This window comes from Lycorma delicatula, chromosome 10 (assembly GCF_047948215.1).
Source record: "Lycorma delicatula isolate Av1 chromosome 10, ASM4794821v1, whole genome shotgun sequence".
NCBI lineage: Eukaryota > Metazoa > Arthropoda > Insecta > Hemiptera > Fulgoridae > Lycorma > Lycorma delicatula.
Genome location: NC_134464.1, coordinates 114,868,014 through 114,882,334, shown reverse-complemented (window position 1 = coordinate 114,882,334; position 14,321 = coordinate 114,868,014). Strand labels below are relative to the sequence as shown.

The 14,321-nt window shown below is 35.4% G+C and overlaps 1 protein-coding gene across 1 annotated transcript in view; it reads left to right on the top strand.

The window, feature by feature from the left end:
- LOC142330950 (uncharacterized) overlaps positions 1-13,397 on the top strand; it is a 229,621-nt gene extending 216,224 nt beyond the window's left edge. The window contains exon 13 of the mRNA XM_075376413.1: positions 13,233-13,397. Within this exon, the coding sequence (XP_075232528.1) occupies positions 13,233-13,294 (62 nt within the window). The 3' untranslated portion in view covers positions 13,295-13,397. The remainder of the gene's footprint in view (positions 1-13,232) is intronic.
- Positions 13,398-14,321: the final 924 nt, after the last annotated feature.

Genomic DNA, 14,321 nt, shown 5'->3' with positions numbered 1-14,321 from the left:
ATCATTTTTATTTGGGTTAATTTGTAGAAGAGGGTCAGAATAGCAGTTGTAAACCCATGTTTAAAGAACGTACAATAAAAGTTGATCGTAATTTTTTATGTGCTTTCAACTTTTTATTTTTTTCAGTAAATATTTTTTCTTTTTTTTTATTATTTAGGATTATATTTTAATTATTTATGGAGTGAATTGTTTCTTTACTGATACATAAATTGTCAGAGAAATAAAAGAAAAGAAAAAATAGCAATACATTTTATCACTAGGATTAAGCAACAAAATGAACTGCCTTTTAATAAAAAATTTCAAGACTAAAATGAAAAAGGAAAAACACAATCCAGAAGGAAAACTTTCCATACCAAAGAAAAGATAGAAAATGTTAGAATGGCAACTTTTTTCTAATGATTTTGATAAATATTAATTGATCAATAATTATTTTGGAATTTGTTACAAAACAGCAGCTATTGACCTTATTTATTACACATAAACCACTTTCCTTTCAAGTATGCAAAACTCAGACCAATCCAGTATTATAATGGATGACTCTGACTAACCCAGCTTTTTTTAAATACTTTTTTAATCTTCATTGATTGGGAATATTCAAGAATGATTACTAGCTACATTTCATCCCTGTGTACTATTGGCTGTTGAATGAGTTGACTGTAGCACCCTGACTATCTCTATTCACCATTATTGGGTAAAGTACCGGATTTTCAGAGATAAACATAAACTAATTTTACCTTTTTTTGGGATAGGGTAATTATTTACAATACTGAAAACTTCACCAACGTTGGTAATAAGTAAGAATAATATTTTTTACGATATTTGAGTATTTATATAAAGAAATAAAAGCAGTCTTGATTGTGGATCTCAATGTTCTTTATTATATTTAAAAAATAAACTGGTATTGGTCAGCTTCACCACAGGTCTTCTACAATTCAATTTTCAGCACCTGTCTCAGATTTTTCATCTTTTTTTTTGAGTTTTGTGCATATTTCTTACCTTTTTTTATTTTGTGTTACACTTAATCAGTCCCTATACCCATACATGTAACAGAATTCTGCATCCTCAGATTTCTTATAATTCACACTCTTGTAGTAGAAAAATATTGTGATTCTTATATTTTCTGACCTCATGTAGTCCCCAATCAGAGATCCTTGGAAAATACAGCTAGAATTTTTTGATAATTTCACTTGCACTTTAGCTCTTTCAGCCCCATATGTAAAAATTTGTTAAATGGTGAATTAAGAGCTCAGCCCCGTGTGTATCATGTTGATACATTGTAAAACCCTGCAAGACTGTGGTAAATTATTTACTCCTAGCCCCACAGGAACTTTAGCATGAACTTATTAGTCTATAAGTGTGTTAATACAAATAAAATAAAATTCTCATTTTTGCAAGCCTTTTTTAAACACGAGTCAATCAGATACATTGTGTAGGCCATAACTATGTTTTCACGCGAGTCCATGTGAATCAGTATATTATCTAACCCTTGTTACAACATTTGGACATTAGGTTAGGTTTGATTACATTAAAAATAATTTTTAAAAATCAGAAATTTATATGTAACCTTTAACAGCCATAATATATCTACAAACATTTTGACACTAGGTTAGGTTTGGTTACATCAGGAATGGACCTACATGGAATTGGCAAGATAAGTTGAGATTAAGACTACTATAACAAAAAAAAGACTATATAAGAAAACACAATTACAACTGGTAAGACTATACAACAAAACAATTACAGCATTAATAAAAACACCGTGGGCTGGTAGTAAACATCATTCCTGTAAGGTTGGGGCTAAAAGAGTTTAATAAAAACAGACAGCCAGCCGGCCTCCGTGGCACGAGTGGTAGCATATCGGCCTTCCATCCGGAGGTCCCAGGTTCGAATCCCAGTCAGGCATGGCATTTTCACACACAAATCATTCATCTCATCCTCTGAAGCATACCTAACGATGGACCCAAGGAGGTTAAACAAAAAAAATAAAAAATAAAAACGGATAACTTAATATGCTAAGCTTAAAATTTTTGTTTATAAAATTGTATCAGTGGCTAATCAGTTGTTAATCTCATATAACCAAAGAAATGATGCCTGCTTTCAGAACTAATTCATCTACAGTTTCCACCCTCAAAGACCAAATGTGATTATCTCTGCTTCTGAGAAACTATACAAAGTCTCATGATGTTTGGATAGATACAAGTGGAATCTAACAGTTTTGAAACTGTCTGTAAAGAATAGAAACTTACTTATTCTTTTGAACCTTGAAAAATTTCCTTTTTTAGCAATGCTTCTTGCATTTTTACTTAATTTGGACTTCTTAATGGAGATTCTGTTCTTTAAATATGTCAAACATTTCCTGTATGGTTTCTGCTCTGAGTATCCACATTGTTAAAACAACAAACTTTCAGCATGATCTTAAGTTCAGAAAAGTTGAAGAAATTGATATGTCAAATCTGTCATGTTAGAAGCAACAATTACTTTGAAGTATCTAAAAACCTCTTGCATATATCAAACTCATTTTCAGAGGCGATTCATCATGATGGTTGATCAATCATTCAAATTTTTCTTAAGGATAATCAGACAATGATAAACAGTCATGTTCAAGTTATCAAATTTTTTCATTATACTCAACATTGTGGTTGTATTTTATCTTCTTGACCTGTTATTCCTCTCCATTGAATGTCTATCCCCTTTGAGGTTGATCGCATAAACTTCAGTCTATTAAAGTTTATCTTGTCATGGAAGTTGTCAAGCCAAGAAAGATTCTATGAAGAAAGTATTGCTTGCATATGATGTACACAAGGTTAACATACAGTTATATATAATTTGATAATGCTCCTATGTATTTTGAATAACTGCCATCTTTACATTGCAGTAAGTCTTTTTTGATTGTGTATATTGTGCTGGATTGCACCAAATCAGTTTCCATAATTGACAGTATATTGGGTGATGATGTCACCAAAATTAATAAACTTTTCAAATTCTTGTAATCAAGTTAAGTTTTGTCTGTATTTTATTATATTTTGTGTTTCTTCTAATTTCTGGTGGGCTCCATTTATTATTTCCTTGAACACTAGCAGTAAGTATTTGTAAATCGCTCCTAACCTGTTATTTCAGTTATTATTGTTTTTAAGTTTAATTGTTGTTTATTTTTACACTTTGTTTTATGATTATTATTTTTTAGTAGCTTTTTTCCAAGTGATGGATTTTGACATCTATCTTGTTTAATTCAGCAGTAATTGAGTTTACAATATATCACAAGACTATAATCTTCATGAAAAAAGAAAGAGAACATTAATATAAATGAGTTCTGGATTTACTATATATACAGCCAGTCTAGACTAAATGGAATGGAATCAAACTTTTTTGCAATAATTTAATGTTTGCTTTTTTCATAGTTAATGTTTTAGCAATGAAGATTAGCCAATCAATCCATAAGTAGTGATGACCTCATTCAAAATATTAAAAAATGAATGATGAAAAAGTACAGTGGAACCACTTAAAAAATATAAATGTGGGTCAATTTCATCTTATGATTGGAAAGGTCAAGTCAGATCAGGATTTCCTTACAAGCACTAATGCTTTTTCCATATAATTATTTAAAATGTGTGTTTGCATTTTTTTTATGTGCTAGCTTTTCACTGCTTAATGAATACTGTTATTACGTTATGTGTAGATTGTTGCTTGTATTGATTGTTACCTGAGCTAATTAAAAGAGATCAATATAAGACACCTGTATCATATTGCACCACAACTTGACAGTTGGCATGATATATATCAGCACATCATTCCAACTATTTGTCTGGACTAACTATCATCTTTTTACTTTAATCTTCATCCTCATGGAAAGAAAATTTCTTAAAATTTTTTAATCATTTTTGGTTTTTGTTAAGAAATTTGTCATCTGTTTTAGGATTATTATAAGTTATGATTAATTTCTTTTTGTATGGTTTCTTTTGGTATGGTATGGTTTTTATGTTACCATTACTGAGTTTTGTTGCCATGTTTTTTTGTTTTTTTTTTTTAAATATCATATTCTCGTGTATTTATATCTTGCGGAAGTGGGTACTTATAAATATATATATTTAACTATTTTAAATGTTTTTTTTTGTTATATTTTTTTTCTGTTGGTTTTACGCCCATTTTGTATTAATTCTCAATGGATTTAAGATACTTTCAACCCTCTTCCTGTTCATGTTTTCATTTGTTATTATGCTGTCCTCATGAAATTGGTTTGTATTCATTTATATCTCCTCCCTTATACTTTTTAAAAAATTTCATATTATAATTTTGATGTTCATATCTGTAATTGCAACATTTTTAGTTCTTAATTTTCTTATGATAATGACACATCCAGTTGTTTGTCCTTATAAATATTTAAACATTTTTTCTCCATTTTGAGTTCTTCTGAAAGCCTGAACTCAATCCTGTTCACAACTTCATTCTTTGTATAATCTGTTGAGAGGATATTTATAGATCAGCCCAGGACACTATTTCATATTCAGTGGCTGAAAATAAATAAACCTAGTCTGTAGGATAAAGGCAAGCCTCCTAAAGTAAAAATATAAAACATTGTACTATAAAATCCATTGTTCAGACGTTTAAAAATTCAGTTATTTTAAATAAAATATATATTAAAAACTTAGAATAGTTTTGAAACTGATCCTATCATATTGATTTCTTTTGTTATGTTGTCATGTATCAAAACTCCTGTTGTGTAACATTAGTCGCATTCTAATTAATTTCTGATATGCATCATGTAGTTTGTGGATGAATAACTGTACTCACAAACAGGCATGAGGACCATTTTAGTTTGGTGAAAATACGTAAATGATTAAAATTCATTAAATTACTTGAATTCTAGTATTTTATGATTGATTTTTATTGTTTATTCAGTTCAGAGTTCTTTACATCTCTCATTTTACTTTCTTTTTATATTTGTTTGTATATATAATTAAATATTTATTTTTTATAATTTACTATAAATGTAGTTTTCTCAAAGTACTCTTTACTTACTCGCTACATTTAATTTACTAACCCATAAACTTATTGATTCTATTTATGGTACTGGTGCAGTTATAAATTTGTAATATTATTTGGTTTAATAAGTTACTAAGTCGAGATTATTTTAATCTTAAATATGTTTCAGATTTTTAAGGCTTTCAACTGTTTGTGTTTGTTAATATTTTGTTGGCAACACTCATTTCTTTAAATAAAACTGAAGATTCTTAAACATACATCTAGGCAAAAGATATATAGGTTCTTTTTTACAATATTTTATGGTCACAGAGTTAGTTGTAGGTACCATTGATGATATAATACTTTTTCATTTTTAACTGATACCTCATGAGAGATTCTTTTATTTTATTTGTCAGAATAAGCAAAGAGAGTAACATGTGCAAAATATTACATTAGGTCATTAAAAGAATATTATGCTAAATTTACTTGGTGATATTTTTTCAGATTTCGCAAAAGAGATCCAAGGTATAGAAATTATGTAGGAAATTCTGTTTAATACTTTTAGCCAGGTAGATGATTGTATATGCATCAGTCAGTGTATATTCACATTCATAGATAAATGAAACATGGATCTTTTTACCCCTTTTATTGTTGATTTTAGTAGAGGTATTTTTTATTCTTTTTATTTAACCTCTAATGTGTTATTTTTCAAGACGTATCTTTATACATTCTACTTTTGTTTATTTATATTTTCAAGTTTTTTTTTTTCTTTCCGTAGCGGAGGAAAAAGCTCTGTCAGCCGCTGTCAGGCCTGCACTGACGGCAGTGTGGGGCTCAAACCCGCTAAAAAACCTCCCCTTCTACCATGCAGGGGCCGGATCTAAGCCATATGGTATGTACAGCCCCTGCATGATCACCCAGGCATTCCACTATCCGAATCCGTGTGACCGGAAGGCGTCCCCCCCTGGGGACGCCTTCCGAGGGGGCGATCGACGAGCGACGACTCCGAGGAGCCCCCGCCGCCCACCCCCAGAAGCTGGCCTCCCTTGATCACCCGTCATCGAACTCCAAGCCCCCATAGATTCGCATCAACTCAGCCTGCCGTCGCCTCTCTTCATTAGCCTTCTCTCGTATCATTGATGCGATCGTAGTCGAGACACACTCCCACTTGCTGCCATTGCTGAGCATTACCTCGATTATATTGTTGGCCCCCTCCACACCCTGACCCTCGAGCACTACACGGAAGTTGCGCCATCTAGGGCAAAAAAATACTACATGCACTGCTGTATCCAGTCCGCTGCAATCGTGACAGCGACTTGTATGGCATCTGCCCATCCTGTACAGGTAGTCTCGAAAACATTCATGTCCAGGCAGGAACTGGGTGAATTCGTAGCCTGTAAATCTATGGGGGGTACTCCAGCTATAACCGATGCCGCCTCAGCGCTGATCGTTCGATACCCTACGATGACACGTATGTTCAGCCTACGTTGTTGCATAACCAAACGCCTCACGTTCCTTGCCCTCGACAACGCTCCCAGCCATGCAGTAACTCCATATAACACCACAGAAGAGTACACACTGGCAAACAGTTTCCTCTTACCCGTCTGAGGACCGCCCTTATTTCTCATCATGTTGCTCAGCGCCTTCACCACATTTTCGCCCTTTCTTGCCGCCTCCTCAACATGTATAGTAAAGGATCGGTTCTTGTCCAGCCACACGCCTAAATACTTCGCGGCTGGACTAGGATGGACTATCGTGTGTCCCACTCTAAAACGCAATGGATGCAGTCTGCGTCTTCCAGCCATAACAACCACTTTCACTTTTTCTTCAGCGAGCCGTAGACTATGAGCTATTAGCCACCTCTTAACCACATCAGCCGCTTCTTCACCGGCCACCATCAGTTCTTCTTCCGTTTTGCGCACAATTACAAGTGCCAAATCATCAGCAAACGCCACCGGGGTGACGCCCGCCGGATAGCGCTGCCTTAGAACATTATCGAAAGCAATGCTCCACAAGACCGGACCCAACACCGAACCCTGAGGGACACCCCTCTCCACCGGAAATTTCGTTTCACCACCTTCCGACCTGCCCACCACGAATCTGTCCTTAAAATATTCGTGCAACACCCTTCGCAGGTATGCCGGAATTCGTCTTACTTCTAGTTCGCGAAATATAACTTCCCATGGCAGCTCATTACACGCATTGCGTATATCTAACAGTATGACCGCTTCTATCTCTCTCGACCTCCGTGTGCCCTCTGTAGCTGATCGAATAATATTCATCACTCAACCGATCGCATCAATCGCTGAGCGTCCAGGCCGGAAACCAAATTGGTACTCATGAAGTCCCCCTGCCATCTCTACGCCGTCGTTGAGCCTTCGAAGAACAAGTCTTTCAAACAGCTTCGCAAAGCAATTCAATAAACAAAGTGGTCGAAACGAAACCTGTGCCCCCGTAGGACCAGCAGTCTTTCTTAGCATCACTAACCCTGCACCTCTCCACCGTTCAGGTATCCATTCCATCTCCAATATCATATTCATTGCACGCAATACCACACCAGGCACCGTCTCAGCCACAATTTTTACGACCTCCGGGGGGATTCCATCCGGCCCAGGACTCTTGCCGCCTTTAATCAACTTAGTCGCCTCACTCAGGTCTTGCAGCGAGAATGGAACCATTGATTCCACCACAATTTCCTCCCGTTGAAAGTCCACTCCTTTCGGAAACAGTTCATCAACGCCTTTCCTCAGCTCATCGTCGGTGAGGAGTGGCAGCCGTCTTCCAAATTTTTTTGTGACGATACGATAGGCATCACCCCACGGATCAATTTCCACAGCATCACACAATTGCTGCCATTTGCATTTTTTGGACGCAGCAATTGCTCCACGAAAGTTCCGTCTAGCAAGCCGTAACCTTCCGAGCTCCTCTTCGATGTTCTCACCCCGCCTCTGCGTTCACTTGTGGCAGCGCCTACTCACCACACATCTTCTTAATTCAGCGAGTTCGGGAGTCCACCAATATACCCCTGCACCCCCAGCAGTCACTTCCTAAATTACACCTGTTTCCACCCACCCTGAAAACTGTGTCTGTCAGCTCATTCAAATCCGTGTCTTCGCTACAGCCAAGTTCAAAATCAATAGCCGCCCTGAACTGCGCGACACTGCCTGAATGAAACCCTCCTGGTGCCTGCCCGTTCTTCCTGGATAATATCGCCAATTTCAAAAGTTCTTAGCCTGTGATCACTGAGGGTCTCCTCTCCCAACACTTCCCATCCCAACAACCTCTGCAAGCCTCTCATGCTCACAAATGTCAGATCTGGGACAGAAATCCCCACTCCTCCTCTCCCGAACGTCATTTCGCCCCTTCGATTGACGCACTGAAGGTCCACTGAAGCCATAGCGTTCTCAAGAAGTCTGCCTCTTCGATCATCGATGGCTGATCCCCAACTCCGAACCTTAACATTAAAATCTCCGCTCACCACGACGATTTTCGACCTCCATCTGGCAATTTCCTCCACCAAATCATCAACCATTCTCGCATGAACTAAAAAGTCATCATGTTGCCTGATGGACTGCTCTAACAGACCCGCCTATTTCGCCTTGACACGTATGTGTAATCGGCGTTCCCTTTCCTAACAGACAACACTTCAGTTACGCTACTGTCCACTCCTTCCTTTGCACATTTGAACAGTTCAGCGAAGCTCCGCCCCTCAGCTCTGATCGACATTGTACGTGACTGCTCACCCTGTCGAGTAGCCTTCCGCTCACCAGTAAACTCATCGATGTATAACATCCGCCTCCTTACCAGCCTGTCTACCATCGCACTCCAGCAATCGTTTCAAGACGGCTCCAGTTCTACCAATCGGGGACACAAAAGAGGAGCGTCCACTCCCATATCTCTTAGTTTCCTGATGCTCCTGAAGCAGTCGGCTATCATCCCATCTACATCCTCTGAGTTCACTACTATCATATAGATAGTACCTCCCACATCTATTTTCTCACCACCGAATACATCCTTGGCCCCTCGACTGTCAACCAATAATAGTCCACTCTTAATTTCCGACTTGTCCTCCAATCTTCTGACACTTGGCGCCATCCGATAAGCCCTACTCGTCCACTTAGCTGAAATTGGTCGCAAATCATGTATTAATACAACGTCTCGTCCTTCCTTGTCTGTGAATGATGTATCAGCCATTTTTACCATCTTGAAAACTTCCTCACCCCAGTGTTGGGCAACAAGTAGAGAAACCTCCTCCTCCAGTTTCCTGATGATATCGTCAGATCCTACTCTTTTGAGTGTCTGGGTGGCATTATCAGACCCTGGCCTTATTCTCGCTCTACAACCGCTACATAACCTTTGATTCTCAGACCCCTCTGCCTGTGCGGTCGCTTCGGTCTTTCGAGGTAGTTCATTCAGCCAACCAGTTGAAATAATCAGCCTAACCCGCTGCACCAAGCCAACCAGGGCCGTAGACGTTGACTTAACATCCTGCTTAACTTCAGAACACGGTTTGACGAGAGAATCCAACAGCTCGCTCGTGAACACAGATCTTCCAGGACAGTTGCAAATTCCGTGGTTAGCAGCTCCGGGCACACCTCCTGGGCCCCACAGTTCTGGAGATCAGGACCAGAATCACCACCGGACTCAGCAGTCAAAGTCATAGAACTACCATCATCTGGACACGATCTCCGCTTGATGGCAGGCGAGGACGTTGCTGACGGAGACAGCGATTTCTGTCGCTTAAGGCTAGATTTGCCTTCCACCACAAAATGCTCTTCCATTTAAACTACACAACGGTTCAGGAGATCGGGACTGTCATCCCCCGAAGAAGAGTCTGAACCAGCGTACTCTGCTACAGCAATCCGGCGGGTTTCCAACTGAGTAACCCTATCTTCCTTCCGCTTACAACGCGTCTTCCGACTGGTATCCTCCGATACCACCTTCAACAGACTCGAGCGGTGACCCTTCCTAGAAGGTAAACCAGTGCCTCTCACTGAGAGACCAGACTCAGAGTCACCAGACAAACATTTGCGAGGTCTACAACCCCGCAATGGCCTTCCCGCTCCCCTCAAAACCGGACGGCAGTCCTCTTCACTTTTCGGATCCTCAAAATCGGACATCAGAAGAAACGAACAGGATAATCCTCCAACGCCAACAATAAAGTAATAATATAATATAACAATTTATATAATAACAAACTATGCAAATATATAGTTTTACCAACTAAAGTTGGCGTAAAACGCCAGAAAATGTATATATATGTATAATATAATCTAATATAAATATAAGTAAATAATAAATAACACTTAACACAACAAAATATAAAGATCAGAAACAGAAATAGTCACTGTTAACATACCTATTTTCAAGTTTACTGATGAGATAACATTTTTCAAGTAAACAAATATTTTTTTTTGTATTCATTTAACAATATATTTTTGGTTATTCATTCCTTAAAATTAAAAATTTTTAAATTCAAAACGGAAAAATAGTATTTATTCTGTTAAATTACTGTAGAATAATTTACTGTGGTTGTATTAATAAAGCATCGTTTTACTGTGCACTGAAGTTTATATATTTGTTTTAATTATTAATTTACATTTTATGTTAATTGATTCTAATCCATTGATGTAAGAATTGTACTAACATTAATATTAGAAAAATGTACAGTGATTATTAATATTCAGAGCCTGTTTTATTTATCAAAATAGTGCATTATTTTTAAAAGATAATCAATCATTTTTTATATATTTATTTGTTAGGGAAATATATTTATATTTATTTATTTATATATTTATTTTTTTTATATATTTTATTTGTTGCACTTCACTGTGCAAAAACCCAAAAGAAAGTTTTTACAGTTTATAAATTCAGTAGATGTTTATTTGCACATTTGATCCATGTCCATGTTAGTAACTGGTTGTGCATAGATTAGAACTGTACTGATATGATCTTTAATTGCTTGTCTGCATTCATTGGAAGGATATAAACTATTTAATAAATTTAATTTAGTGATGCTGTATCATTTTCAAACTTTCAGAGCAGTTGAACTAATTTGTACAAAGAAACCTAGATAACCTGAAGAACTGAATAAAATTAAAAAACCTTTCCTTTTTTTTTTTTTTTGTTTGAAAAAAAAGGTAAATTTATGATAAAATTAACGTGTTAATATGAGGGACATTCAGTAACTAACGAGACTATTGGTGTAAAGAAAAAAACGATTTATTCAATAACAATGAAACGCTATTTTTCAACATACTCTTCAGCAAAATTAAGAAACTTGTCCCACACCATTCTGTGAGCTTTCTGATGTATAGAAGATCCTGCAGTATAGAAGTCTTTATTTTGCTGCTTGAACCATTCATGTACCTCTTTTTTGACCACTTTATTGTCATTGAACATCTTTCCGCCAAACAAATGAAAATTGAGTGAGCTGAACAAATGAAAATTGGACGGGGTGAGGTCTGGGCTGAAAGCAGGATGTAGCAACACCTCCCACCCCAACTTCTTCAGCATTTCTCCCGTTCTCTGGCGATGTGGGGGTGCGTGTTGTCATGTAAGAGAATCACACCTTTTGAGAGACCACTCTGACATTTTTGTCTTATCACAGGTTTTACTTTCTGTGGAGCATGTTATAATAGTACTCACTGTTCACAGTACGTTCTTCTAAATAGTCACTAAAAATTGGGCCTTGTGAGTCCCAATCACTTTACCGGTTCATGCGTGAGTTTTTTTCTGTGGGTGAATCTGGATGTTTCCACTCAAGACTTTACTGTTTGGATTTGGGCTCAAAATATCCACATTTCATCACAGGTTTTTATATGATCTAGAAAGTTATACTTTCCGCTTCCAGTTTTTCTTTGAGCGCAGAACAAATGCGAATTCCAGGTCTCTTTGAGGGCTTGAGTAAATTGTCTTTGAACACGTTGCAAAAATTCAGCACATCATGATGAATGATTGAATGTGCAATTCCAACATTAATATAGCATAACTAGCAGTTTTGGAAATTTTGACTTGCCTGTCTTCACTAACAGGATCATTTTGCGATTTTACAGCGTGGTAGTCAAAACTTCAACTGGTCTTCAGAGCGATGGAGATCAGTCACATTTGTTCTGGGCAAATTAAACTGTTCCACCCACTTACGCACGTTTCTGTGATTTAAACACTTTTCACCATACTGTTTCAACATTTTTGAGTAATATTCCACCGGTTTTTTCACACCTTCTTATAGCAAAAATCTCATCAGTAAATGTTGTTGCTCTTTCCATTTACACATTTCAAGCGTAGCTGACATTCTGAAATCAACAAAAGTGGTTATGTTTAGATTAATTATGATTGAATAGCTGATTAAATGTGTAGCCAACTTGACCCTCAAAAAATTTCATTGGTATTGAATGAACTGTTTTTTCTCTACATCAGTTTGTGTTATTAATTATTGAACATCCCTTGTAGGTTGACTTGCTATTAGTTTTTTTCATATTACTAAACATTCAAAAGATAACTATTTAACTTCATTAAATTTGTTTTACATTACTGGAATTTTGTCCTTACTTTATATCCCAATATTTTCAATATAGTATTCAATTAAATTACTCTTGCATTTGTTAATTGGAGTAGTCATATTACTAAATTAGTTACTGGTTAATTTGCTTATGTTTCAAGCCATCAAATTGATTTTATCAATGAGAATTGGGTTTAAAAGTAGTGACAACTAATGAAGACTTAATTCACATCTTTTCATATTTTTACAAGATAAAGGTTACCCAGTACTTATGTCTTATTAGAATTTTAATATGAACTAGTTTTATTTAATATAATCTTAAACAAGGCTACATTATTTTCATATTTATTGATCAATGTCTAAATACTTTCATAACCTGTTACTTCTTACCATGCATTTTGTTGACTAAAAACAGAAAGTTTAGATTATTAGTTCTTAAAACTATAAATTGAAATATGAGAACAAATAGTGGTATACATTGATAGATAAGTAAGTTTTAATTGATCATTCATGGAGTTAGGCATTTTTTGCAGTTTTGAAAGATTATTTTTACCTTGAAAAAGTTCTGAATAGAATATCAGTTTACTAGGACATGGAACGTCGGCTTTTTACTACATGTTTTTTTAGATGAAATAACAGTATTATGAACTGAGATCATTTAAAAATGTATTATGAATTAAACAGTTTTACAGATAAGACTATAGGGCAATTGCATTGGTGATCAGGGAAACCGTTTGGTATTAAATAAATAAATAGATATCTTGTGTTTCAGATGATGACTGCAGTGAAGGTCAGTGTATATTTAGAAGAGTTGTACATTCTAAAGATCAATGAAATGTACATTTAAAAATTATTTTAAATAATTTATGATATAAATTGTAATCTTATAGTGTCAAATAAACTGTGGTATTGTCCTTCTTTAGTACAATAAATAATACAAGATATTATCATTAAATGTTTGTTTCTTTTATTTTATAATATATGTTTCAAAATTATTTTTATTGCTAAATATTTTAAGTAGTATGATTTAATATAGATAATTTTGCATGTTTATAATACTTATTGTAGAAAAAGTTCAACTTAAAAATCTAGTGTAAAAATTTTAATTTAGCAGTGATTGTAAATAACAAACCACATAACAGTTTTGCTTCCTCCCTACTTGTTTGTTACTAGTAGGAGTACTAACAATTAATTTATAATTAAGAAAAGAAAATAAGTTTTTTCTTAGCATTTTCAATACTCATATCTTCCAATACTCTTTTTTGCAGTACTATTTATGTTATTTGTTCACCTACTAGTATAAGTACTATAGGCACCTAGTATAAGTACCTACTAGATGACATATCAGTGTGTAAACTTAAATTTAAATTAGGCTAATGATGATGAAGTTAAAAGTACAGAGCATGCTCATTGTTATTTGTAGCATGATCAGGAAAGGAAATTTGAGATCAGTTATCAAAAAAAAAAAAAAAAAAAAAGACGGTGGTATGATTAGACATCCTGCTCCAGATAGTCTAGAACTGCATGTGTAATATAGAGGATACCAATCAGTTGAACAAGTGTAACAGATATACATTCTTTTGACATTTAATTTCTTTGGACATTTACATTAAAAAAAAAATGAAAAAATTACGACAACTTAGAACTGATTCCTGCTGATCTGTCATAAAGGTTACATCTGATTCTGACTTTGAATGTTCGTGAAATAGGAAAAGCGCATGAATTCTGTGTTAATATGATTGATAGATTAAAGAATAATTACATTTAGTAATGAAGTAATTTTTCAAATTCGTGATAAATCATTATAATGATTCAGAAGGATATAGAATACAAACAATCTAAATGAGGTTTGGAACATTAT